Source organism: Macrobrachium nipponense, chromosome 26 (genome assembly GCF_015104395.2).
Source record: "Macrobrachium nipponense isolate FS-2020 chromosome 26, ASM1510439v2, whole genome shotgun sequence".
Classification (NCBI taxonomy): Eukaryota; Metazoa; Arthropoda; class Malacostraca; order Decapoda; family Palaemonidae; genus Macrobrachium; species Macrobrachium nipponense.
In genome coordinates, this window is record NC_087215.1 from 74,435,127 (window position 1) to 74,458,183 (window position 23,057).

A 23,057-nucleotide genomic window follows, 5' to 3' on the forward strand; every position below is an offset into this window, starting at 1 on the left:
CATGCGGGTAGGCATGTTTTTCATTTCGTAGTGCTAACAATGATTAGATTGGTTAGGTGATCGGTGTATGTTGAGCTCCTTGCAATGATGATGGTTAGGTTCTGTCATATAAGTGGGCGAATCCCCGTTGACAGATCCTGCTCGGATTCTATCAAGTAAGCGGACAACCAAATCCCTTTGATAGACCCAAAGAGTCTGTCAGCTGTAGGTCACGCCCATCGCTGAAGCTCTTAAGGCAACGCAGACTCATAGACAGTAACTACGAAGTCTTCTGCCTAAACAGGTAAGAACCAAGGTTGTTTTTACATCCTACAACTAGTGTTGTTTTCCCCTTTTTTCCATATTTATTATTGCTGTCTCGTTTCCCTCCACCAAGGGTGTCAATCAGCTAAGTATATATCTGACAGGAAAGTTCATGTACAAAAAAGTATGTTTTAGTATACCAATAAACCTGTTTTGTACATACTTACCTGGCAGTATATACGATTGATGGCCCGCCCAGCCTCCCCTCAGGAGACCGGTGGAAGGAAAAATTCTGGCTGGAAAGGGAGATTGGTTCTTACATCCGCCACCCAGCGGCGGGTAAGGTAGATCACCTGACCTACCTGTCGCGTCCTGTGCCGCGAGTTTTGAATTCTGTCGTGACGTCAGAGACGTATAGCTAAGTATATATCTGCCAGGTAAGTATGTACAAAACCTTATTGTATACTAACCAATAACATATCAAAACTGAAATAGCATTCATGTAGAACCTGTACAGAATATGATGGAAAAGATGACGCTTTCCCAATTTTGAATAAAATGAGCTGACATATAGCATCTTCTGATATCACCAAAATAACATTCCAGCCATCAGTGACGTAAAATAAAACCAACTTCAGGGCACTGTTGCGTGTGCATTACCACATAAAACAAAGTTGACCCCCGAGATTCGCGGGGGATAGGGACCACAACCTCCGTGAATAGCAAAAATCTGGGAATACTTGATAAAAAAGACTATAAACTGCCTATTTTTGGATAGTTCAAATGCAAAAAAAAAAAAAAAAAAAAAAACTTAAGAATGCTTATATGTACATACCTGAACATTTTAATAGTTTTATCACGAAAAAACAAATGTATTTAGTCATAAAATTATATGAAAATACAGTGTAAATTAGTGAAATTTCTCTATGAAAAATTCCGTGAATAGGTAATTTTTCCGTTGAGAGTGTGGATATATACGTTCCACATAAAAATCCGCAAATAGGTGGAGCCGTTAATCCAGAACCGTAAATAAGCGGCGGTCGACTATATACTATAGATTCAAATTTTAAGGTTATTGAGCAAATTGAATACTTTGAAAGATTGTGTTTGTGCATCTCAGTTGGTTCTTTACAAACTTTTAGGAGGACTGTCACATTGCCAAATGTCTTTGTCTTAGTTAAATTCAGAAATTTGGTATTTTTTCTTATCACTCTAGCCAGTTCTCATTCTCAGTTTGTGTACAGCCCAAATACAATTAGAGAGAAAACTGTTATCCATGGATGACTTGCTTTTGCAGACTGGTGAGCAGCTTCTGTTATTTTAGTTGCTTTTTATAACAAAAGCCCACAGTCCATTATAGTCACTACGTTAGAATGAGGTGTTTTGCTGCATTTTCCAATAATATGAGGATTTTTGGTTACCACTCCCAGAGTCTCAAATTTGTCCTGCAGATGACATGTTCCTGAAGAATAAGGATCCACACCAGCCTGAGAAATTGTTGGGAAGGAATAAGGATCGTGTACAGTATTGTGAAATGTCGTGGAAGAATATGGGTCTCTTGGAAACTGATTAAATGTGATGGAGGAATAAGGGTCCAACTTAAGATTCAATGACGACTTGTACCACACAGAGAATTGCAGAGAGTTGCCTGACCGTGAACACGTCACAAGACCTGGAGTAATATTAATTTCCTTCAAAGACATTCCTTGTACGTTTACTCCACGACCGTCGCCTTTCCAACATAGTCGTTCTCTTCCATCTAGCAAGTTATTTTCCAGTACTTGTGTCATGTTTGAGCCAACGAAAGACTTGTCTCCTTCTCCTGTGCAGAGTCGAAAGAACGCTTTCTTTCCTGATGCTTCACTGGCTGGGGACAGATCTTTCATCTGGATGTAAGTTGTTCCTCTCTTAACTCCTCTCCAAGACAAGTCCAAGAACACCTGAGGACATTGCTTCTCTAGAGCCACAATTTCGTCATACTGAAATTCAAGAACACGAATTACATATTTCAAGCAAAAGAGGCATTAAGATAGTTGCTGGTGCATGGGGATACTACAAATAAGACATAATGTGCCCTGTATGTGCTTTGCCTCCAAAACTAGTAAACGTTTTGTTTTCATATTAACTGAAAGGGTTGTACGTATTGTTTAGAATTTGAATCAAACTGGACTACTTTTTCTAAACTTTATTGTAGCCATTCTTGAGTGTGAAGTTTTTTTTAAAGTGTCTGCATGATTACTCAAAAACAGTGCTGTATTTTTTGTTGTTTTGGAGAATTGTTTAGCAAATGCTGTTCACTGCCAGTAATTTTGGCTTACTTAGGTGCACATACTGCTTCATTGCCAATTGCAGACACTCAGCCAAATATTGACCAGAAGAATAGATAGTGTTATGTTTGACCAGAGGAATAGATAGTGTTATGTTTGACCAGAAGAATAGATAGTGTTATGTTTGACCAGAAGAATAGATAGTGTTATGTTTGACCAGAAGAATCGAGTGTTATCTAGCTTTATACATACTGTATGTACTAAATTGTCGAACATTTTTGTCTTCAATGAGGTTGCTGTTTCCTATCAGCCTTCTCCACCTTTCTTTGTCCAGTCCATCCTGACTTCCTAAACCTTTCTCTTGCATTCCATTTGCTATTTTATCCTTCCATCTGAACTTTGACCTTCCTCCTCTTCTCCTTCCCTTTGCCATGCTCAAAAACATGATCTTCATCTCTGCATAACATGACTACAGTGGTCCCCCCGTATTCGCGGGGGATGCGTACCAGACCCCCCCCCCGCGAATAGTTTAGCAATCCGCGAATGTTTGGAATCCCTATAAAAACGCTAAAAACAGCCTATTTTGTTAGTTAAAACTTAAGAAAAGCCACTAAAAATTTTCATACTTGGTTTTTGTAATAGTTTTATCACAAAAAGTGCATTTTATGATGAAATTGATAACAAAAACCAGGAATTTGTGGATATTTCTCATAGAAAAATACAGCGAATGCGCAAATTTTCCGCGAATAATGCAGGGAAAGGTTCCCGAGAGAAATCCGCGAATGTGTGAGTCCGCGAATCCGGAGAACGCAAATACTGTAATCCACTGTGGTCTTCTTTCCAGGGCCTCCTTTGATACTTCCTCTACCTTAACTGTTCCTCTGATATTCTGACATTTAAATATAAATCGCTAATGCACCCTCTCTAATCCTATACAAAACCAGAATCTCCTTTTCCTGTAATAACTGAACTCTGATCTGTAAGTTCTCTACCTGTTCCCCTCATTCAGTGGAACAATTCCAACACAACTTGTCTCTCCTGCACCACATTCACACACTTTAATTAAATCAAAAGTTTCATACATTCAACTTACCTGTCAGATATATACATAGCTATCGACTCGTCGTCCCCCGACAGAAATTCAAATTTCGCGGCACTCGCTACAGGTAGGTCAGGTGATCTACCGCCCTGCTCTGGGTGGCAGGACTAGGAACCATTCCCGTTTTCTAATCAGATTCTCTCTGTCGCCGGTAGTATCAACATTGTTGTTACTTCCTCCTGACTGGAATTCTTTTTTCACAACGCTTTTGATCATCTTTCGACTGATTTTTGGTGACGTACTTGGATTGTTGTTTGGCATTCGCTATCGTGGACTGTTTTTTGGACTTCGCTTTGGATTTTCGTGAATATGTCTGATTCTAGTGTTAGCTTCAGAGTGTGTGTGAATGAGGGCTGTAAGGTGAGGATTCCGAAAGCTTCGGTAGATCCTCACACTACATGCAGTGGTTGTAGAATGGTTAAATGCTCAATTGAGAATACGTGTAACGAGTGTGAGAAATTGAGTGTGCAAGAATGGAAGAATCTAACTTCTTACTTGAAGAAGTTAGAGAAAGATAGAGAGAGGAAGGCGGCTTACAAAAGCCGAAAAATGTCTAGATCTCGTGAACTTTTATCTAGTTCTGTAGCTTCTTTCTTCTTCTCATATTATGCCATTCTATTTCAGCCCGTTCACAAGTTAATCCCTCTGATTCTGCCTCAGAAATGGCGGAACTCAGAGCTTCCCTTCAAAGAATGCAGGAAAAAATGGAAGCATTGGAAGGTAAGAGAAGTGAATGTGGTTTCTCGAGTGATTTTAGTGTCCCCAGTGTAGTGGAGGGGGCATCTGGTCGTCTCTGCGACGCTCCCAGGTGCTAGACCTCTTCCAAGCTCCCTGGCCCAGAGGAGAAGGAAAGTCGAAAGCCGTACGGGGGTCGTGGAGAATCCCCAACGATCAGGCGTCCCTTCGGCAGAATCTTATACATCTCAGACTGCCAGGGACAGCTATAGGAAAAGCGTCCTTCGTGAGTGCTTTTTTGTCATCTAGTTCGCCTTTTCCGAGAAGAGGATGGAAGGAGTCGAAGCTTTCACGTCTGCTGAAGAGGAATTGGAAAGAACCTGAGCTCAATTCTAGCCCCGAGCGCTTCTCTGAAGAGGATGCGCCTTCGGTAATGTAGAAGGCTAGAAAGGAGTTAGATCCTTGGAATGTAGGAAACTCTCGAGCGCCTTCCAGATCTCCTTCTCCTGATTCGAATGAGCCTTCGACCAGGAAAATTTTGATGAATGTACAGGAGCAATTAGCGTCTTTGGTAGGAGTAGTACTTTCTAAAGAGCCTACTCATAAGAAGGATGATAGGCTTACCGATTAAGAGATCCAAATACCGATCTCCTGTCGGGCGCAACGAACCCTCCAGGGGAGGTGTCGCACAGGCGACCATCTCTGGGGAAGCAGTGCGTTAGGCAGGAGAGAAGTGGAAAAGGAAGTAACTCCTGCAAGCGTCTGGCGCCAGCTAGGAGCCAGGCGCCAAGTAGGCGCAAAGAGCCTGACTTTACTGTAGATCGTTCTAGGCCCAGAACTTCATCCAAGCAACAAGAGCCAACTGGAGAAGAGAGAACTCCTGATAGGAGTAAAGCGCCTGCTAAGCGCAATATATTTGCCAATCGAAATGCGCCTTCCATGGGCGATACTCCTACCAAACCACAGGAGTATTCGGAACTAGATGCGCCTTCCAAAGGTCAGGAGTATTCAGGAAGAGATACTCCTGCCAGGCGCCTGGAGTACTCTGATCTTGATACTCCTCTCAGGCGCCAGGAGTATTCTGGAATTAATACTCCTACCAGGTGCCAGGAGTATTCTGGACTTAATACTCCTACCAGGCGCCAGGAGTATTCGAAACGCGATGCTCCTACCAGGCGCCAGGAGTATTCTGAGCTTAATACTCCTAACAGGGCGCCAGGAGTATTCGGAGCGAGATGCGCCTACCAGACGCCAGGAAGTATTCGAAGAGTGTTACGACCGTCAGCGCCAGGAGTATTCCAAACAGGATACTCTACCAGGCTCCAGGAGCATTCTCAGCGAGATACTCCTGCTAAACGCCAGGCGCATTCTCATGAATGATCTTGATCCGACAGGCAGTCTAACAGGCGTAAAACGTTTTTTTATACATGACTCGCCTAATGATAAACGTAGAGAGAGATTACTCTTAGTCCCTCTCCTAATAGAAGTGCTTCTTCTTCAGAAAGGAAGAAATCAAGGGAGGAGACAGAGGAGGGAAGGGAGCCCTACTCTTCCAAACCTATTAATTTATAAGACGTCTCGGAGGACGAAATTACTAACAGAGAAGGACTTTCGAATTATAAAGTTCTTTCTTCTCTTCTCTTAGAAGAATACGGAGATGCCTTGACTCCAGCCGCTCCTCCTTCTCCGCGCTCTCTATTTTCAAGTACGAAAGCGCACAAGTCTTCATCTTTCCTGAAAATGAAGCCGGCCATATCTATGAAAAGGGCCTTACAATCTCTTGACTCCTGGATCAAGACAAAGAAGGAGTTAGGAAGGACAGTCTTTTGCATGCCTCCCGCTAAACTAAGGGGTAGGAGAGGCATATGATACGAAACAGGAGAGATTATGGGATTGTCTCTGCCCGTTTCAGCTGAATCAGACTTCTCCAGTCTCGTAGACTCATAGAGGAGACATGCCTTAAATTCAGCCAAAGCAACATGGGGTCTTTCGGAAATGGACCATCTCCTCAAGGGACTTTTCCATACTTTAGAAGTATTTAACTTCCTGGATTGGTCCCTTGGGGTTATTGCTAAGAAGTCCCATGAAAAAGAGCAACTAAAGCCTGAAAACCTAAACCTTGCATTGTATCCTTACATGCATTGATAAGGCGGTTCAAGATGGATCGGCAGAAGTATGCTCCCTCTTCGGTGCGGGAATACTAAAGAAGAGGGCGGTTCATAGTGCTTTTCTCACTAAGGCTGTCTCGCCTTCGCAGAGATCCGCTTTATTGTATGCGCCTCTCTCTGAACATTTATTTCCTTCTCAGTTGGTGAGACATATTGCCCATTCGCTAACTGAGAAAGCCACTCAAGATCTTCTAATGGCAATCCTCAAGGAAGAATAGACCTGTGGCCAGTGAGGAAAAGAAAGCTTCTAGGCCAGCTCAACAATAGCAGCCCTTTCGAGGAGGCCCTCAGGCTAGATCCATCGCCAGAAGGAAGTCAACGGAAAAAAGGGGAAGATCTGCCTTCCGTCCCTTTAAGAAGGGAAAATGAGAAATCTTTCCTCCAGACACCTGTAGGAGCCAGGTTACAGTTCTTTGCGGGAGCATGGGAAGACATAGGATCCGATCCTTGGTCGATGTCAATAATCAAGAAGGGTTATTATATCCCATTCAAGGACAGGCCCCCCTTGACAACATCACCGAGGGAACTGTCCGCCAGATACAGGGACCCTGTTCTGATGGATACTCTTCGTCAAATGGTGGAACAGATGTGGGACAAAAGAGCAATAGAGCTGGTACTGGATCAAAGCTCCCCGGGGTTTTACAATCGCTTGTTTCTCGTAGCGAAAGCCTCGGGGGGATGGAGACCGGTACTGGATGTAAGTTCGCTGAACAAAATTCGTAGAAACAACAGAAGTTCAGCATGAAAACGTCTGCCTCAGTACTTGCAAGCTCTCCGTCAAGGAGATTGGATGGCGTCCCTAGATCTTCAAGATGCATATTTCCACGTCCCCGATTCACCGTTTTCGTCGAGGAAGTACCTTCGTTTCATGTTCGAGGAGGAAATCTATCAGTTCAGGGCCCTGTGTTTCGGCCTATCTACGGCTCCCCAAGTCTTTACAGACTTGATGAAAAAATGTGTCAAAACACTTCACATGAAAGGGATAAACGTCTCCCTATACCTGGACGACTGGCTCATCAGGGCCAGGTCGAAAGCAGTGTCTGGAGGACCTGTCAACAATCCTGGAATTGACGAAGGTATTAAGATTAATCGTAAACCTCGAGAAATCTCAGATGGTCCCCAGCCAGAACGTAGTCTATCTGGGGATTCAGATGGATTCTCGGGGTTTTCGAGTATTTCCTTCTCAAGAGAGAATAAGGAAAGGCTGTGCCACAGTATTGAACTTCTTAGAGAAAGAGCGTACTTCAGCGAGGGAATGGTTGAGCCTTCTGGGGACCCTTTCCTCGCTCGAACAGTTCTTTCCTCTAGGAAGACTACATCTCCGTTCTGCTTCAGTTCTTCCTGAGAAGCAGTTGGAGTTGGAAGACAGGCCAGCTCTCGGGACACGTTTTCCAATCTCATTAGAAATAAAACAACAATTAAGGTGGTGGTGACCCCTTAGAAGAAAACAAAGGAGTATCCTTGGAAGTACGGAACCCAAACCTGACATTGTTCTCAGACGCGTCGGAGACAGGTTGGGGTTGCGACTTTAGGGTCCAAAGAAGTGTCAGGCACCTGGTCGGAAGAGCAGGTTGTCATGGCACATAAATTGCAAGGAGCTCTTTGCGATTCACCTCACGCTAATAGCTTCGAGCAGATAGTCAGAGACAAAGTACTACAGATAACTCCGACAATACAACCGCTCTGGCTTATGTCAAGAAACAAGGAGGAACTCGCTCTCTCACCCTATACGAACTAGCAAGAGATCTGCTGATTTGGGCAAATCAAAGGAACGTGGTTCTCCTAATGAGATTTGTTCAAGGAGAGAGGAACGTGAGAGCGGACAGACTGAGCAGGAGGTTCCAGGTCCTTCCTAACAGAATGGACCCTCCACTCGGAAGTCTGTCAGACCCTTTGGGTATCTTTGGGGGAAACCGCAAATAGATCTATTCGCCACGTTTCTCTCCAAAAGGATAGATACATTTTGCGCCCTGGTAGAAGATCCCAGGGCTTATGCAATAGACGCCTTTCTCCTGGACTGGTCAGGGCTAGACGTGTACGCTTTTCCCCATTCAAGAATACTGGGGAAGTAGTCAGAAAGTTTGTGTCCTCAGAAGGGAACCAGAATGACTCTGATAGCCCCATATTGGCCATCCCGAATTTGGTTCACGGAGGTGATGGAGTGGACAGTGGACTTCCCCAGATCTCTTCCAAACAGGATAGATCTGCTCAAACAACCCCACTTCGAGAGGTACATCAAAATCTACCCGCTCTTGCTCTGACTGCCTTTCGACTATTCGAAAGACCTTTGTCAGAGCAAGAGGGTTTTCTCGCAAGGCTGGCAAGGGGAAGCGCAATTGCTAGAGCCCGCAGATCATCTACTAGGCGAGTGTACCAATCGAAGTGGGAAGTTTTCAGAAACTGGTGCAGGTCAAAGAAGCTGTCCTCTTCCAATACCTCTGTAACCGAAATTGCGGATTTCCTCCTTTTCCTGAGAAAAGTCACATCTCTCTGTACCAACTATTAAAGGATACAGAAGTATGCTTCGTCAGTCTTTAGAAACAGGGGTTAGATTTGACGAATGATAAAGATTTGCACGATCTCATCCGCTCCTTTGAAACATCGAAGTCAGTAGAACCTAGGGTTCCGAGCTGGAACTTGGATGTGGTTCTGAAATTTCTGTCCTCGGAAAAGTTCAAACCACCTCATACGGCTTCATTCCGGGATATCACTAGAAAGTGTATATTCCTGCTATCTCTGGCTACGGCTAAAAGGGTCAGTGAGTTGCACGCCCTTGAGTCACGAGTTGGCTTCAAAGAAGATTCTGCGATTTGTTCATTCCAGACTTTTTCTTGCCAAAAATGAGAACCCTTCGAATCCCTGGCCCAGGAGTTTCGAGGTAAAAAGGACTTACTAGCCTAGTAGGTAGAGAAATAGAAAGATCACTTTGTCCAGTTAGAGCACTGAAATTCTATCTGGACAGAAAGAAGCGGTTTGGGAGGCTCACAACATGGTCTATGGTGCTCGGTGAAAGACCCCAAGAGACCTATGTCTAAAAATGCTTTGGCCTTCTTTGTTTTTATTAGTGTAATTACCGAGGCTCATAAGAACTGCCCAGATGACTCTTTTAATCTATTAAGAGTAAGAGCTCATGAGGTAAGGGCAATTGCGACATCTATTGACATTCCAAAGAAGTATGTCACTTAAAAACAAATATTTGGATGCAACCTATTGGAGATGCAACTCAGTATTTGCATCTCATTACTTAAAAGATGTGCGAGTGATGTATGAGAGATGTTTTTCTCTAGGTCCGTTTGTGTCAGCACAGACGTTTCTGGGTAAAGGAGAGAGCACCGATCCTTAAATATGTGTACGTAACCCTCTTGTCGGATGTGTTCTTTGTGTTTCCTGTGCATGGGAGTGTCAGATGTCGCACTGGCGGCCTTCACTTCTCTTCATTAGGAATCGAGTGACAACTGACTATTAGAGGGGTACAAAATTTTTTTTTTTTATTTTGTATGTATGATTATCGAGTTTGTGGTTGTTTGCTAAGAGTTTGGGGATGACTCTTAGCAATCTTAGAACTTACACGGGTTAGGATCGGGTGATCGGGATCGGTTGTGTGCTCCTTAAAGAAGGCGTGTTGTCATATAAGCGGATTAGCACCCCTTGACAAATGCCAGTTAGGCTCTGCCGAGTAAGTGGATAAGACCCCATCGACAGACCAGCAAGAACTCTTGGCCACAGATCACTATCTCGCTAAGGCTCTTGAGGTGAAGCAGACTCCTGGGCAGTAGCCACGAAGTCTTCCATCTATTAAGGTAGGAACCAAGGTCTATTTATACCTACAACATATGTTGTTTACCTGTCTAGTCAGTAAGTTAGCTGTCTCTTGCCCTCCACCAAAGGGTGTCAATCAGCTATGTATATATCTGACAGGTAAGTTGAATGTATGAAAATGATAATGTTATGATACAATAAAGTTTCATGCATACTTACCTGGCAGATATATACGATTGAAGACCCACCCAGCCTCCCCGCAGGAGACAGGTTGAGAGAATCTGATTAGAAAACGGGAATGGTTCCTAGTCCTGCCACCCAGAGCAGGGCGGTAGATCACCTGACCTACCTGTAGCGAGTGCCGCGAAATTTGAATTTCTGTCGGGGACGACGGAGTCGATAGCTATGTTTATATCTGCCAGGTAAGTATGTATGAAACTTTATTGTATCATAACAATATTATACTTCAACACTAAAACAAGGTTACTCATTACCTTGTTCAAAATCCTCGGAAACTAACTTCTTAAGGAATATTTATGGTAGAGGAAGTATCGAAGAAGACCCAGGAAAGAATACTACAGTGCTTTGGTCATGTCGTGCAGAGAGATGATCTCGTGTGTAAAAGGTTTATGAACATGGAGAGAAGGAGAAGAGGAAGGCCAAAGATCAACGGGAAGGAGAAAATAACAAAAATAAATGACATGCAGGAAAAAGGCTTAAGAAGCCAAGATGCATTGGAGAGAGGAAGGTGGTGAATTAAGGCTGACAGGAAATGATGACCTCATAGGAAATTAAAATGTGTACTCACGGGTAAAATAACAGCGTCCTGTGGTGGTGACTGCAGTTTCAGTGCATGCAATAGCAGGTTTTCGTCACTTTGTGTTATGGGGGCAGATTTGGACTTGGACTGAACTGCCCATACTGGGGCGAGGCTAGTCAGGATTTTCAGGTCATTCTTGGTCAAGTGATCAACGGAAACCTGGAATATCGAGAAAGTCTTGTTTTACCAAGTAAGAAATGCATATTTTTGGATGCTCATCTAGATCTAGAGTTAGGCATTACTGAAGGTTCTTTGCTGCATCCCTTCCTCCCCTAGCTGCAACCCCTTTCTTTCCTTTTACTATACTTCCATTCATATTCTCTTTCGTCCATCTTACTTTCCACCCTCTCATAACAATTGTTTCGTAGTGTAACCACGTGATTTCCTCCTGTTACACCTTTCAAACTTCCTTTGTTCTCGGTCATCCTTTCAGCGCTGAATGACCTGATAGGTCGCAGTTCTTGGCCTTTGGCCTAAATCTTATAGTATTCCTATCTTATAGAACTTAAGTGAACAGTTCTCAAGAACAGCTCTGTAGTTGATTATATATAGTTTAGCATCTTATATACTAACCTTTGATTTCATATAACTGAGCAGGGCAGACACTGCTGGTGAGAAAAACTTAGTGTGCCAGTATTTGGTCATCTGCAGATTTTGGCTGTGTTTACTGTATTGCTGTAGATGAAAAAAGAATAAAATGAACATCCCAATTGCTGAAGATGGTATTACGTACACCAGTTAGGTCACTGAAAGTGAGGAATGAAATCATTGTTAACAAAAGCATTACATATTACCATTTTTCAGAAGATGAACCCTATTCATATGAAACAAGCCCACCAAAGGGACCACTGACTTGAAATTCAAGCTTCCAAAGAATATGGTGTTCATTAGAAAGAAGTAACAGAATGTAATGGAAAATACACAAAAGAAGAGATCTCGCTTATTTTAAAAAAACAAATAAATAGATAAAAATGTATGAAAAAGCAAGAAGAATAGTACAGCTTTCCCCTGTATTCGCGGAGATGGGCATTTTAAATGAATTGATTAAAAAAAAATAAAGCACCTTGTAGATATTTCTCATAGAAAAATACTGCAAATAGGCAGATTTTCTGCAAATAATGGGGACATATGTTCCAGAGAGAAATCCACGAATACTTGAGTCCACGAATCCAGTCTGCGAATACCGGGGGTTCACTGTACAGGCAGTCCCCGGGTTACGATGGGGGTTCCGTTCTTGAGACGCATTGTAAACCAAAAATTGTCGTAAGCCGGAACATAATGAAAAATCCTAAGAAAACCTTACTTTTAATGCTTTGGGTGCATTAAAAACTATGTAAACTTTGTTCTTATTGTATTTTTCATCAAAAAAACCTTCAAATATTGATTATTATGCATTTTTGGTGTCATATTTCATCTGCCAGATCAGTGCTGTAGGCGCCGTAACCCTGGAACATACGTTGTAACCCTGGAAATAATTTCTGATGAATATAATTGAAAAGCGCCTTAACCTCGGAACGTCGTAACCCGAGCCTGTCGTAACCCAGGGACTGCCTGTTTTAGGGTAGCCATGTATTGCATCTTTGCTTGAGCATTACCAAGTACTTGAAACTTAGCAATGTAATTCAGTTCCCGGCTTACGACGTTCCAAGTTTACGACGCTTTTCAATTATATTCATCAGAAATTATTTCAAGGTTTACAATGCTTCAGGGTTACGACGCTTATGGCGCTGATCTGGCGGAAGAAATATGATTCCAAAAATGCAAAATAACCAATATTTGAAGGCTGTTGTAATGAAAAATATGATAAAAATGTACTTTACATAGTTTTTAATATAGCCAAAGCATTAAAAGTAAGGTTTTCTTAGGATTTTTAACAATTTTTCAGCTTACGGAGATTTTCAGCTTACGACGCATCTCAAGAACAGAACCCCCCTTGTAACACAGGGACTCTGAAAGGGCTTTAGAGGTTTTCCCAACATCAAAACTGTATATGAAGCATTGTAAAATCTGCTATAGTGCAGGATTTTCAGTTTAGTCTTCTGAAGAATCTTACCTCGTCACATAACTGGAGAGTAGTGAAGTCGTTGGTTTTTGCTCTGGTTGATTGGATCCAATTTTCAAGCTCTTTTCGACAGCTCTGACCTGAGCGACAGGCATCTGTTGTATCCTCGACGGTCTCACTTTTCTGCAATACTACGTGAAGGTCTGACATTTTCATTTCCAATTGACTTACTTCAGACAAGGAAGACTGGATCTGATCTTGTTCCGTTTTAATCATCGTTTTCAAAACAGTTTTGCTGTGAAGAATTTCCCGAAAAGCTTCTATTTGCTCATCCATCTTTGCATTGCAGGAGCTTAATTTGATTTGATAGTCTTGAAGATGGTTAATGTAATCTTTTCTTAATTTTTCAGACGCCTTCATTTGTTTCTTTTCTCCCTCTTTCATGCTATCCAGTGCATCTTTCACAGATAAAGCAGGACATAAGCCGGGAGGGTGATCCACAACGGTGCAATCGCGACATATCCAAACCTCACATTTGCCACACCAAAAAAGTCTGAACGATCCATGCTCGTCACAGATGCCAGCATGGAGCTTGGGTTCCAGTGACAAGGATTGATTCTTAATTGGAGAAGGCTTCCCATGAGAGGTTGTTGGCAGCGTTTCTCTGCTTGCTCGTAATGATTCTGCTACTTTAAGCAGCTTGTAATTAACTGAAGCTTCACAGGCATTTCTGATTGCGTGACTCCTTCTGCAAGACGGACAAATAAGTGGCCCATCCCTCAGGCTTTTATTAATACAAATATGGCAGAAGCTATGTCCACATGGCAAGGTGCGGGGAAGTCGCTCCCTCTCGTCAAAGCCATGGAAGCAGATATCACAGTCCAGGATTTCCATTCTGTGAATAAAAATTTATGCAAAACTAACAAATGTTCTGAGCGAGGAACTCTAAAGCAGTTAGAGCGAAATATTTTGACCAAAATGAAATTATTATTCTGAAATTTCACAAGCATTAGAAACTTAGTTCACTTCAACAACTATCATTTTTGCATTTATGAATTACTTCCTTTTATAGTGCATACTCTGAATTGAATATCAGGAATAGTAAATATAAAGTGAGCTTTTTTTCATAAAAAAATATTCATAAAAACAAAGAAAATGCATTAAAATATTCAAAATATTTATACTAATTTTCCGATAAAGCGTCCAACGACATCTCTACCCATAGGAGGTTAGTGCCATCAGTGCACCTCACGTGTTGCACTGTAGGGATTACTTAAGGTTCTTTGCAGTGTCCCTTTGGCCCCTAGTGACCTCTTTCATTCATTTTACTGTACCTCAATTACTCTTTCGTCCATCTGATTTTCCACCCTCTTGTAACCATTGTTGCTTAGTGCAACTATGAGGTTTTCCTCCTGTTACACATTTCAAAACAGCTGTCAGTTCCCTTTGTGCACTGAATGATCTCATAGGTCCCATTAAGAAGAAATGAAACTGAATTCAATAGTTTTCTTTTCTGTCATTAAAATGGGTGCAACAAAAGGGTATAATTATGAATCTTTGACCAGCTACACAAAGATTATCAATCACATGATCACCGAATTATCAGATCTGTCTCACAGGAAAATCTTTGGAACAAAATTAAAATCAAATCGTCGAGAAATGGCAATGTATGCTTATTATCCCATCAGAATTCTTTATTCTCTGATATTAAAAGATTAGTGAGAATCATAGGTGAAAGAGCTATATTGCACAATAGGTGGATGAAATCTGTCAAGCCAACAAAGAACTCTTTTGGACTGGTTGGTGAATCAGAGATAACAGAACTGAAGATTCGTGGCTGCACACAGAACAAATGAGTTTGGATGGAGGTTACAGTAAAATTTGTTTGAGCTATGGTCACATGTTTAGTTCAAAACTGTTTACTGTAAAACATCGTCAGTAGATTAGGAATGTTGTGTAAGATGAGTTTCTTCATTACTTATAAAATCCCTTACCTTTAGCTGTTGCTAGCTGTACGGACTAAGATTTTCGATTGAGGTTGTTGATGCCGCGGTGAGGAAACCCTTAACACGAAATTAATCATATCTGTCCCGATATCTCCAGCTTGCTTCTACGCTATCGCTGATAAGGATGAAGGATGGTGATAAGAGTCAGGATAATACATACCATTGTTTGGCAAATATAAACATTAAAAATTAAATGGGGGGGTACATTACACCTTCACAAAATATTCATGAAATTATACCTGATTAGTCTTGTGTGGTTAATAATAATTACTATTCAGAAGGTGAACCCTATTCATATGGAACAAGCCCACCTCATGGGCCATTGACTTGAAATTCAGGCTTATAAGGAATAATTATGGTGTTCATTAGAAAGAAGCAACAGAAAGTAATGGTAAACACAAAGTGAAGAGATCTCTTATAAAAGAATGAATAATACATAAAATGTAAGTGTGTAGTAAATTATTAAAATACAATGAGAATTGTATCAGGGTAGTAATGCATTTCATTTTTGCTTAAACTCTTGAAGTTCCAGTTGCACGTCCTCAGGGAACTGTTCCTCAGTCCAGTGGTGTGAGGAATGAATTAAAGACCTCTAGAACTGACAAGGGAGAAATTTGAGGCTGGTTAGGAGGATTCTCTCGCTCAAAGTAACTTGAGAAACACAGGTATTCTCAGTTGTGTGCCTGGCAATAGGATTCTAAGGACAGTCATTGTATTTCAAGCTGGAATTCAGACTAATAGGGTTGATTTAGGTTAAGCAGGCTTTATGGCAGCCCAAGTGTGGTTGAGGTTAAGAAAAACCACATGCACACACCAACACTTAACAGGGAAGAATGCGCGTGCTGCTCTTGACAGTAGGTTTATGTGAACTCTCGTACAAGAAAATTTGTCATACTGTTATCTAGCAAGTTACCTTGTTTGGGTACTCATTGCATGTAAGCCTTTTGTTAATGCAAAACTCAATTAGAAAACAAGAGCAAAACTGTTTTCCACCAGTATTTGTTATGATACACAAAATATTATCTATGTAATAATTAAGTTTTTTCAAATAAAATATATCTTGATTACTGTGTAAAATGGTACATACTCAAGATAAATGCGGTCTCATTATTCCAAGATTCTGTGACATGTTAGTTTAGATGATGGGACTAATAAAGAAATGCAGTTAGTAAATTTTCTCAGATACATGAAAACAGTACATCATAAAAAAATCATATGGTCAATTCTCAGGTCTTGAACTGAAAAAAACTTCTTATTTGGAAATCTGAAAAAACAAAAAAGCATTTTTTCATAGGTATACTAATGTACACATTATGTATATGGATGGTCATTAGTAATTATGGTAGGCAAATCACACACCAGATTCTACCCATGTGATAATGCCTCCACTTCCCTTGACGCCTCTGAAGTAAACTGGGCACTTCAGTCACAGTGTCTCCTTGAGGAAGGCTCTCTGCCACCCGCTTGGTTTTTGGTATAGGAAGTGCTACCGTCTCTGGGTAACTTGTAGCAAAGTCTGACACCATCAGGATGACCCTGTTGTGTAGGGGGTAGTGCTATCAGTGCAACTCATGTGGTGCACTGTAGACATTACATAAGGTTCTTTGCAGAGTCCCTTTGGCCCCTAGCTGCAACCTCTTCATTACATTTAATGTACTTCTGTTCGTATTCTCTTTCTTCCTTCTGACTTGCCACCCACTCTAACAACTATTTTGCAGTGCAACTGTGAGGTTTTCCTCCTGCTACACCTTTTAAACCGTCTTACTGTCAAGTTCCTTTTCACCCCCAAAATGACTTCATAGGTCCCAGCGCTTGGCCTTTGGCCTAAATTCTATATTCTAATTCCAGCCATGAGGATGTGCCTGTTGCTTTTTGATGCTGTGGCGTAGATACTCTCTTGGAGAGCTTTTCCAAATGGCATCTACCCCAGTATGTAATACCTAGCTGGTGCAGCCTCTCAGTGTCTCTGGCAAACATTCTGGTGTTATCAGATTGCCTGCTGGTTATCCAGTCGACACATTTTACCTCATAAGTTCCGGTACCCTTTGTCCTTTGGTCTGCATCAGTTTTAGCTGTCACCCTTACTCTCGTAGACAAGGATCCATCCGCTGGGCTTCTTTCAGCTGCTCTGCTCCTACTTCTAGGATGACAGAAGCTATACTGCCAGTTTGCTTGATGCTACATTTCTCTCACTGAGTCTTTTCTGTGGTCATCAGCACTGACCTGAAAATTCATCCCTGCATCACTCCTTTGGTTTGTCCCTTTGGTCATCTACTCCAATATTGTTCTCAACCATCTCGGCCTCAGCCTTGATCATTTCTACAGAATCTCTTATGCATGGAATGCTTCGCAGATACTCCTGTCAGTGAAAATGTACAAACCCATTTCTTATCAGTCATTTGGTTCAAGGTTACTGTACAACTGCACTTGTACGCCATGTATTGTGTAGTACTGTACAGCTACCTTCCAAGGCTTGGGGGTCGTTATCCAGGATTGATATTTCACCGGGGGAGGGGGTGTATCTAAGACTGGGTATTCGCGCTCGGGTTTGCCTGTCAGCCCATCCACGAGCATTCAACGGATGAGCGTCTACATATAAAGAGTAGACCAGTCAGTTGGACAGTCAATTCGGGGTTATTGCCTACAATTTTCGCCTAGCCCTCATCACAGTAGTACAGTATGGCAGCGATGGAAACTCCGCTGGATGATAAAGGTGGCCTCACACTAGGCCTTTTTTTCTCCAGCAGCGAGCTGTTGCTGCCGAAAATGGAAACCCGGGAGCTTTTAGCTCGAGATACTGGCTTTCTGACTGAACGGGAAGCACCAAGCACAAACTGCGAGCGACCACGTAGTGTAAACAAACAAGATGGCTGCTGCTGATAAAACATACTCTCAGACAATGTCTCTTCCCGCAGGTTGTCAAAGATACCTTTGGCTTCTCTTCTCCTGAGCCACTCTCGAACCCACAAACGTTTGTCGTTACTTTTGCATTCACGTAAGATTCCGAGAAAATACATCACTGCAGCACATCTTGCAACAGTCTTACAATTTCTGGGTGCCATGATGATATCAGCTGATCAGTTTTGATTACTTTTTCTTACTGCTCCTCGAAACCACAAGGTCCTAGTGTGACGATACAACACTTTTGTTCGTGAGCATCGGCTGGATGCTGGCCAAAACCGCGAGCAAGAAATGACCAGTGTGATATCAGCATAAGGATGTAGAGCTACATAGACTAGCTGCTGTGGCAATTCACTTATAAATAGGAAAAAATAAAAAATGTGTAATGGTCTAAATATTGCCTATTAAGGAGAGATGTACAAATAGGTAAAGAGTACAAATAGGTAAAGAGCAGAAGGGATTTATGAAGGGAAGGGGAACAACAGGTGGTATATATTGTGTGAGGCAACTAATGGATAAATTCGGGGAAAAGCAAAGGGACCTACACATGGTATTCATTGACCTTGAAAAGGCTTATGACCGAGTCCCGAGACGAGGTGTGGAGGAGTCTGAGGGAGAAGATGGTGCCAAGAGAAGTACGTGTGATTGATACAAGAGATGTTCTGGAATGTATTTACCAGTGAGGAGCAATGTTGGGGAGACAGAGGTGTTTTGAGGTGAGAGTAGGATTACACCAGGGGTCGGCTCTGAGCCCATTTATCTTTAACATAGTGATGGACGTTATAATAAAGGAAGTAAGGGAGGCAGTACCATGGAACATATTGTATGTGGATGATATTTTCTATGTGCAGAGGGCAGGGAAGATCTGGAAATGAAATTGGAAAGATGGAGACAAGTACTGGAGGACAGAGGAATGAGAATAAGTAGATCTTAGACAATATATGTGTACCATCAATGAGGGGGATGATGGAGAAAGTATTCAGCTTGGTGGAGAACAAATAAAGAGAGTTGATAAGTTTAAGTATTTGGGATCCTTTGTTAATGCTGGAGGAAGTATGGAAGAAGAAGTAAAACATCGGGTACAGACAGGTAGGCTGGAACAACTGGAAAGCGGCCTCTGGAGTTCTTTGTGAAAAAGAGTACCGCTGAGGTTAAAAGGAAAATTTCACAAGACAGTGGTAAGAACAGCAATGCTGTATGGTACAGAAACAGCAAACGTGAGAAAGGCAGAGGAGAAGAAGATGGATGTGGCAGAAATGAGAATGCTTAGGTGGATGTCTGGGTTGACCAGAGAGGATAGAATCAGAAATGACTACATAGGGGGTCGACTAAGGTAGAGGAAATATCGAAAAAAGTGCAGGAGGGGAGACTGAGATGGTATGGACACCTGTTGGGGAGAGATGAGGACCACGCTGGGAGACATACTATGGGGATGGAAGTTCAAGGAAGAAGAAGAGGAGGAAGACCAAGAAAGAGATGGAAGGACTGTGTGAGAGGAGACTTACATGAAAAGGAAATTGATGAGGCAGAAGCGCAGGATAGAAATAGATGGAAACAGCAACCCCATATAAAAAATGGGAACCATCTGGGAAGAAGAAAGAGAGATGTCTATTCTCATACAATATTAATGAATAAGGTTAAATTAGACCCAGTGGTTAGTTCAGTTATTTATGAAGGCTACTTTCACTAGTAACACCTTTCATAAAAAGGCAGGACACTGGCCTAGGCCTATACCAAATTGTGCTTATCACATGGAAATAGTTTTTATTTATTATATGATTTAGACTCGCAACAGCCTACAAATAATGCTGCAGGTGAGTGGACTGACTCCGCGCACAAACTGTCGTCCACACGTACGTTTTAACCAGTCTCGAACTGACAGGTAAACCTGTGTGTAAATACATAGCCTAAGATTGGACAACTTTGGAGTCACTATCAATCATCTTTACTAGATAGTGACCCCTAACAAGGCTTGGAGCTTGTATCCAGTACCCATATTGGTAGATCTACAGTACTATTCCGCGGCGGCCTAGACTATGGCAGTTGTGGTTTTCTATGCAGTTTTACCTCCTGAACAAGAATTTTAAGTAATATTTATTCAGACGGCTGTAATTAATCCCCAGGGGCCAGTACTAAACATGGCGAAATACATTGGACGCCCCAATCCCTAGTGGATGTCGTATCCGCGGTTACGTTCCTTAAAGTCCATGTGGAACTATTCCGTAGAATTACCCCGATATTTCTTGTGGTGGGGGGGAGGCGGGGTCAAGATTGGACTACATACTTAGGGTTCACTGTCCAGAAAAAAAATATCCCCACGGATCTTGCGTAGATATAGGGGGGTCGTTATCCAAAGCTGATATTTCTTGGAAAAGAAGTCACAGAAATAAAAGTCATGTGTGTCAATTTAATTTACACACTTTCGTTTGTTTTTATTGCCATCCACAGTGGGCTTGTACTACTATAAATACTCCGCTAAGGTGGAAACACCGGGTTATTGAAACCCTTTTGGGGGTCACTATTTGGGAAATATTGTGACTTGCTTGTGACTTTTTTTTTTTTTTTCCTGTGATTATCGAGTACAAGTACCAGGCATTGCAGGAGTACGACCTAACCAGACAGAAATCTGTACTGCACGGCGTGTTTAGTACAAATCAGTTAGAGATGTCCTTAAAAACAACAAAAGACTGTAAATATAAAAAACAAAAGTTTGTAAATATCATAAAGATAATGACCCTAAGAAATATTAGTCCTAGCGAGGTAGCGACCCCCGAACTTTGCTAGGGATCTCTATCGAAGAAAGTACGAAATACTACAAATAATTTTGATAAGAGTTGCTTTATGACTATATATATATATATTATATATATATATATATATATATATATAGAGAGAGAGAGAGAGAGAGAGAGAGAGAGAGAGAGAGAGAATACCTGCCATGCTCGTTGCTCGTCAAGGTTAGCGTAACAAAAGCATTGGCAAACCACCTTGCAGTGAAAAAAAAAAAATACATTTTTATGGAATATTATAAATTTCAAAAATATATATTGTCATGATTAAAGTAAAGTAACGCAACGTTTAGATATAAAAAGGGATTGTTTTACCAAAGAGATTTTATTTCCTTAAGACGGGAGACATTTGAATAGACTGACATCTTCGGTCCCAAAATGTCCTTGCTATCATAATAGAGAAGTTAGTTCATTTAAACTACTTTGGACTGCCTTCTTGAATAAGGCATATGAAATGTAAAGGAACATATATTAGACATGTTGAAGTTCTAACAATTACATATTAAGCCTCCATGATGCATAGTAAAAATTGTGTATGCTTACAAGTTATTCCTGTAAATGTGAAAATTTAGTCGCAGCCCGACTCGCAGGAAATGGAATATAATAATAAACTGTTTATAATAGTTATAGTGCAGGCATCTCTCTCTCTCTTTCTTATGTGCAGAATCTACTGGTCACATTTTACCAGCTACATTATGCAGCTGTAATAGTCACAATGCCCTCTTAACTTCTTGAATTCTTTGTTCATATATATATATCTATATATATATATATATATATATATATATATCTATATATATATATGTGTGTGTGTGCGTATATATAATATGGCTAGAAGTTTTTGGCCAATTTAACCATCCTAAGAAAAGTAATAAATTTTATAAAATCATTTGTGAAGACTATAGTTTGGGGAAATTAACATTTGGAAACTGGCCGTAATTTAATGTAGATAAATAAAAGATATGAATCTGTTTATTTTTACGATTAAAAATAACTAATGTGGAGTGGCAGTTGGTCTTAAGTGGTACGACTTGACCAACTTATCTTACCAATGATTTTTTTAAATTATCCAACCTTAAAAGGTTTAATATCGACCTATGGAATCTGACCTAAATTTAATATAGAGGAATAATAGTGTGACTTTGTTTATTGGAATAATAAATTAAAAAATGTGTAGTAGCAGTAGGACTTAACGTAGGAAGACATTACCAACTCTACCATTGATGTGTTTAGTATTTATCTTTTTATAGAAATGAACTATTTATCATGCACTTCAATAACATTAAAATACAACCCTTTTAAAACTTTGTAAATTATATCCCTTTTAAATTTAAAAGTTTAACGATATCCCATTTAAAGGCTTGTAAATTGTAACTTTAAATGATTGGAAATTATAACACTTTTTAAAGTTCGTAAATTATAACCCATGTAAAAGTTTGTAAATCATAGCCTTTTTAACAGCTTGTAAATTATAACACTTAAAAGCTTGTACGTACAGTAAGTTCCAGAAGTGATGCGACAAACCTCAGAATTGATCGTACTCCTTTAGAAATTCGTGGGGTTGCCAGTTAGTATATTTTATTCCAATTATTGTCATCCTAGTTATCTGATAATACGTATTAACTCTATAACCGCAGAAAGTATTTCCCCAGTGAATGATCAATGTTAGTTCAATAATTGTTTATTCAAAAAAATATTTTCTCCAAAGAAACATCTGCGGCTCTCAAAGTGTGATATCAAGTGTTCACCATAGAGTGGCAGCAGGAACCGAGTGCAAAAGCATTGGCCTAATATTTGTAAATTAACTTTCTACTTTCATAGCGTTATATCGAGAGTTATTATGATTTATTTTGATAAAGCACAGAGAAGTTTAGCATCTGATTAAATGAAATATAAATAAGACACAAGTTGGTGTAAAAAAAAGAAAACGAAATCCGAGTTATACCTATGCGCGTTTACCATTGGTAACATGGTTAGGCCTATTTCAAGAATCAAGGAAATATATTTTCCAGCTTGTTAGTTAATATTTCATCGAATTTCTCAATTGTGCAAATTTTTGCATGTGGAATTGCGTTCAGGGTCGCACCAAACACGTATTTTCGTAGGTTTCCACTTTTTTTTCCAGTGCATGAGTGAGACTATTCTTGTTCATACGATCCGGAGTGTGAATATGCTTGGCGAGCATTATTTTAATTCGAGTATCTCCTGTTATGCTCTCTCTCTCTCTCTCTTCTACTCTCCCTCTCTCTCTCTCTCTCTCTCTCTCTCTCTCTCTCTCTCTCTCTCTCTCTCTCTCTCAGGGCCTTTTCATCTAGTCAGGACTAACCA

General features: G+C 40.9%; 1 protein-coding gene and 1 long non-coding RNA gene across 3 annotated transcripts in view; both read right to left on the minus strand.

Annotated features, from left to right (window-relative positions):
• The window catches only part of LOC135200438 (uncharacterized), a 112,446-nt gene that overhangs the window by 84,528 nt on the left and 4,861 nt on the right, over positions 1-23,057 (minus strand). The gene's annotated exons all lie outside the window — the stretch shown is intronic.
• Positions 1,033-15,158, minus strand: LOC135200436 (uncharacterized). 2 transcript variants are annotated; one of them, XM_064229073.1, is made up of 5 exons: positions 15,028-15,158; positions 13,085-13,928; positions 11,605-11,706; positions 11,020-11,190; positions 1,033-2,222 (listed from the first exon to the last, which is right to left on the minus strand). In XM_064229073.1, exons 2-5 carry the CDS (start codon positions 13,925-13,927, stop codon positions 1,575-1,577), a joined length of 1,764 nt encoding a protein of 587 aa, XP_064085143.1. In that variant the 5' UTR covers position 13,928; positions 15,028-15,158; the 3' UTR covers positions 1,033-1,574. The 2 variants fall into 2 exon arrangements, with proteins under 2 accessions (XP_064085143.1, XP_064085144.1); XM_064229074.1 differs by lacking the exon at positions 15,028-15,158 and adding an exon at positions 14,368-14,778.

Excerpts from the sequence above, each read along its gene's own strand:
- LOC135200436 (XM_064229073.1), bottom strand. The coding sequence starts at position 13,927 with ATGGAAATCCTGGACTGTGATATCTGCTTCCATGGCTTTGACGAGAGG. Across the intron at positions 11,707-13,084 it reads CTCTCCAGTTATGTGACGAG|CAATACAGTAAACACAGCCA; the intron begins GTAAGATTCTTC and ends TTTCATCTACAG. Across the intron at positions 2,223-11,019 it reads AGGACGCTGTTATTTTACCC|TATGACGAAATTGTGGCTCT; the intron begins GTGAGTACACAT and ends CTTGAATTTCAG.